The sequence below is a fragment of the Lucilia cuprina genome, chromosome 2, assembly GCF_022045245.1.
Source record: "Lucilia cuprina isolate Lc7/37 chromosome 2, ASM2204524v1, whole genome shotgun sequence".
Lineage (NCBI taxonomy): Eukaryota > Metazoa > Arthropoda > Insecta > Diptera > Calliphoridae > Lucilia > Lucilia cuprina.
Window position 1 is genome coordinate 42959886 of NC_060950.1, and position 5700 is coordinate 42965585.

The window sequence follows — 5700 nt, forward strand, 5'->3', positions numbered from 1 at the left end:
ATTAATAGCAATACGTTGATAAAGTATCAATTCGGATATTTTTATTAAAAAATAGTTTGCATTCGAATAACTATTTCGACGGATTCTACTGCATGTTTATATTGTGACGTCATTGTTTGTTTCATAGTTTTAATATTTATACACATTGTTCGTTTTGATAATTATACAAATAAATTTCGTGTTCGTGTTTGTTCTTGAAAATTGTTATGAGTACCACTGAGGAGAACGTTACAGACGGCAATGTTGATTTATCGCCGTATCAAAATAAAGCCATTGCTATTACCAATCAACTAGTGAGCTTAAACATGTCACTTAACGTAGTTCAATTAAGGGAATATGATGCAGATGAGCTTACGGTCCGTCTTGAGTACGTAGAGAGCCTTAATAATAGCTTCGATCAAGCGCAAACCATTTTAGAGGAAAAAGACACCAGCATTTTGGAAAGCAATACACGGTTCAATTTTGTATCCATTTATTTTGAAGTTAAGGCTAAGCTTACACGCCAGTTAAATTATATTAAAAATGTTGAAACACAACATCGATCATCAACATTTCGTCAATTTTCTTTAGATGAACCTCAATCGTATGCTTTTCCTCAACGTAGATCGTGATTGCCAGAATTAAAAATACCTCCATTTGCTGGATCATATCTTGATTGGCCAGATTTTTATGCTATGTTTTGTACCGTCGTTGATAAAGATGATATAACGAAAATTGAAAAATTTCAACATTTACGTGCTTGTTTAAAAGATGCTGCATTAGATACAATTTCATCATTAGAACCAACTGACGCAAACTATGATAAAGCCATCGAGTTATTAAAAAGACGTTTCGATAACAAATTGGTTACATTTCAGGCACATATAAAAGAAATTTTTGATTTAAGTAGCGCTGAAAAGGGCTCCGCATCAAATTTACGTCAACTCAGTGACAAACTCAATGCTCATATGCGTGCTTTACAAACTATGAGTACCAAAGAACAAATTGCTGATGGCTTTTTAGTACATTTAATAACATCAAAACTCGATTTAAAATCTCAAGCGAAATGGGAAGAAAACTTGCCTACTGATTCATTCCCTACTTGGTCTTCCCTTGAATCATTTTTAGATCAAATGATGTCGTTTTTTGGAGAAAATTGAGAATTCTATGCCCACAAAACAATTAAATCAAAATGCCAAAAAATCAATGCATGGACGTAATGCGCTTGTAACTTCTGCATTACCGCCGACAGTATTTTGTATTTTTTGTGATTCTAAAGAACATTATATAACAAAATGTTCACGCTTTGGAAACCTGTCCCCAATGAATCGTTTTAATGAAGCTAAAAGGTTGCAGTTGTGTTTGAATTGTTTAAGAAAGGGGCACATGATGAAAACATGCAAATTTGGCCACTGTCGTTATTGTACTTCCAAGCATCATTCATTGTTACATATTAATAATACTCTTAATGCATCTAATGCAGAATATTCGATCGAAAGCCAGTCATCAGCAGTAGAAGCGCAGTCTTCACTTGTGTCGTCTTCATTTAACACCCCGCCTGGATCTCCAGCAGACGTGTTGTTAGCTACGGCTGTTGTGTTAGTAAAAAATAGGTCTGGTTCACTCGTACCTTGCCGTGCCATCCTCGACTCAGCCTCTCAGCTTAATTTTGTTACAAATCGTCTTGCAAATCAACTACATCTTCAAACAAGTAAATCTTTGGTAACCATTTCTGGTATAGGAGATGGTACATTCGTTGCTGAAAAATCTGTCGATATTTTTGTAAAGTCTCAAAATGAGAATTTCTCAACATCGTTTTCTGCCATAGTAGTGCCCACTATAACAGATTATAAGCCAAATGTCAACATCAGCAACTGGAATATTCCCCAAAATATACAGCTGGCTGACCCTCTTTTTTATAAACACAACCGAGTAGATATTTTGATTGGTGCTGGCCTATTTTTTGATTTGATATGTGTTGGCCAAATTCATTTTAATAAAATTTTACCCATTTTGCAAAAAACACTATTTGGATGGGTGGTATCTGGTGGCCATTCCACTACATTTAAATCATCGTTGGCTGTGGTACATAAAAACGACGAGATTGAAAGAAATAATATTGATGATCTCATTAAAGGCTTTTGGGAAATAGAGAACAATTTTAATGAAGCTAGTATGCACGAAAGTGATGATGATTTTTGCGAGAGCTTTTTTAAACAAACAACAATTCGGCTTAACACTGGTGAATATTCTGTAAGCTTACCAAAAACAAAACCCTGTAATTTGCTTGGTGATTCATATGAGAGGGCTTTACAACGTTTTAAAGGTTTAGAAAGGAAGCTTAATAAATATCCAGAAACAAAAAAACAATATGTATCTTTTATGAAAGAGTACGCCGAGTTACAACATATGTCTGAAATCTATTCACCCCCTGACGTAAATACGTACTATATGCCTCATCACTGTGTACAAAAGGAAGACAGCACAACAACAAAACTGAGGGTAGTCTTCGATGGATCAGCCAAAACGTCATCTGGTTTTTCGTTAAACGATATTCTTTATTCTGGGCCTACAATACAACCAAAACTTTTTAACACTCTTCTACGTTTTCGATTCTTTAAGGTTGCTCTTAGTGGTGATATTTGCAAGATGTACCGATGTGTAAAGGTATCCCATCCAGATGATTATCTGCAATGTGTTATTTGGAGAGATGATCAAGAAGAAGACATTAAGGTCTATAAACTTAACACAGTCACATACGGCACAAAACCTGCTGCGTTTTTAGCAATTCGTGCTATGCACCAACTGTCAATCGAAGAAGAAAATAACTTTCCTTTGGGTGCAAAAATAGTCAAACGCGATTTTTATGTCGATGACCTAATCTCTGGAGGCGATTCGATAGATGAAGTAATTGAAGTTCGACAACAAGTCTCAGCCTTGCTCCAAAAGGGAAAATTTGCGATTAGAAAATGGTGTTCCAATGAGCCTACTGTTTTACACGGTGTTTCGTCTGCTGATTGCGAGCAATTTTTAAAGTTCCATGATGGAACTGATATAACTAAGACTTTAGGTCTAGTATGGAATCCAAAAACTGACAATTTTATTTTTTCGCTCTCACGTGTATCGAATGGAGCCATTGCTACCAAACGCACAATACTATCAATTATCGCCCGGCTTTATGATCCCTTGGGACTGATTGGTCCCATTATTACAAGGGCAAAGGTATTTATGCAGATTTTGTGGAAACATAATTTACACTGGGACGAAAGCTTACCACAATCGCTTCATTCAGCATGGATGGATTTTTATTCGAACTTTTCTTTTGTACACAATTTTGAGTTCCCACGCTTTGTTTTAATACCAAATGCTCTAGTGCAAATTCATGCATTTTGTGATGCAAGTTTGTCGGCGTATGGCGCTTGTGTTTATGTACGATCTGAACTTAATGGAGATGTTAAAACTAACCTGTTGTGCTCTAAATCCCGTGTTTCACCTCTAAAAACCAACACGGTGCCAAAATTGGAATTATCCGCAGCCTTACTATTAGCTGAACTTTTAAATGTCGTTATTAATTCGTTTTTAAGAAAATTTGAGGTTCATTGCTGGTCGGACTCAATGGTGGTACTGTCCTGGTTACGTGAAGAATCGTCTAATTTCAACATTTTTGTATCTAATAGAGTAAGTCGTATTCAATCACTTACTAAACAAATGACATGGCACCATGTTCCGACTAATTTAAACCCTGCAGATCTTTTATCCAGAGGAACTACGCCTGAAGAGCTTTTGTCATCAAACCTTTGGAAATATGGACCAGATTTTTTAAGTAGTGACTGTTCCAAATGGCCAAAGCTCCTAAATTTTTTGACTGATTTACCAGAACGTAAGCGATCCGTTTTGATTGCCACCACGTCAAATGATTGGTCCATCAATTGCAAACACCATAATTCATTTTCGAAGATGCAGCGTATATTCGGTTATATCTACAAATTTGTAATTTTAAAATTTGCATTAAACAATCAAATAAAATTGGGCCCATTAACCCCATTTGACTTAAAGATGGGTACGAACCTGTTAATACGTAATATACAACAAATACATTTCCTAGCTGAATATAAGGCGTTAAAAACAAATAAATCAATATCACCTACAAGTAAGCTATATTCATTGTCACCGTTTATTGATGCTACCAATTTAATTCGAGTTGGAGGGAGACTTGAAAATTCAACTTTGGACTTTGAAGCAAAACATCCCATTATTTTGCCAAAGCTTCACCCTTTTACAAAGGCATTGGTATTAAGCTTTCACCAAAAGCTATTGCATGCCGGTCCGCAGTGTCTCCTTGCTACAATTAGACTTCAGTATTGGCCTCTTGGTGGTAAGAAAGCTGTGAGAGCAATAATTTCAAAATGTATTCGATGCTTTCGTTTAAAACCCAAATACGCACAGCATATTATGGGTAGTCTACCTCATGGTCGTGTGCAACAGTGTAGAGCATTTCACACTACGGGCATTGATTTTTGTGGCCCTTTTTATTACAAATCAGGTGTACGTAATCGGCCACCAGTAAAGTGCTACATTTGCATTTTTATTTGTTTTGCCACAAGGCCTCACATTTGGAAGTTGTTGCTGAGTTGTCTACACAATCGTTTTTGGGCGGCTTTAAAACGATTTATTTCTATCAGAGGCAAACCGCATACAATTTGGTCGGACAACGCCACTAACTTTGTTGGTGCTAAAAACGAGTTAGCAGAATTGAAGCAATTGTTTTTGAGTCAATCTCACTTGGAAATGGTTCATCAGGAATGCCTAAATGACAGTATTACCTGGAAATTTATTCCACCCAGATCTCCCCATTTTGGCGGGCTCTGGGAGGCAGCTGTTAAGGCGGCAAAATATCACTTTCATCGTGCAGTAGGCCTTACAGTATTAACTTTAGAAGAATTGCAGACTTTGGTATATCAAATCTCGGCCATACTAAATTCTCGGCCTCTATGTCCACTTTCGGACGATCCTAATGATATGGATGTCCTCACCCAAGTCATTTCTTAATAGGAGCCCCTTTAACATCTATAGTGGAACCCGAAATTACCGACATTAATTTATCTCGTTTAAATAGATGGCAACGAATTTCGTTTATTCAGCAAGTATTTTGGAAGAAGTGGACCTGCATGTACCTCACACATTTGCAGGAGCGTTCAAAGTGGCGTAAATCCACAACAAATATTGCCTGTGGTGATATGGTATTATTAAAGGATGATAACCTTCCACCTCTTAAATGGCAAATGGGGCGCGTAATTGAAACCATATGTGGCAAAGATGGAGTTGCCCGCGTTGCTGTAGTTCGGACCAGCAGCAGAACTATAAAGCGTGCTGTTACAAAGTTGGCTGTACTCCCAATTACCGAAGATTCAGTTGAAAGCCAAAACCTTCCAACGGGGGGAGGATGTTCACCGTAGCTCCGTCCCTGCCTTCATAAATTATCTTTGTTTCTTTTAATTTATACTTTGTCTTATTTGTCACATTTTAAACTCCCTCTCTCCTGTTATTTACAATTCCCTTTCACCTCTTCTCTTTTACATATTATAAATTGCAAATATTCTCTTTAAAATTATAACTGTTAATTCTTTAGCTTTTTTATGTTCTTGCTTCAACTTGTTTAATTTAAGTTTTCAGTTGTAATAAAGAATGCAAATAAACAAGTAAAAACAGTTTACATATTTG

At 36.5% G+C, this 5700-nt stretch overlaps 1 protein-coding gene across 1 annotated transcript; it reads left to right on the forward strand.

Annotated features, from left to right (window-relative positions):
* The first annotated feature begins 1302 nt into the window (after window positions 1–1302).
* On the forward strand, window positions 1303–4700 carry LOC124420834. The gene is made up of 2 exons (XM_046955128.1): window positions 1303–3657; window positions 4584–4700. Exons 1-2 carry the CDS (start codon window positions 1303–1305, stop codon window positions 4698–4700), a joined length of 2472 nt encoding a protein of 823 aa, XP_046811084.1.
* Window positions 4701–5700: the final 1000 nt, after the last annotated feature.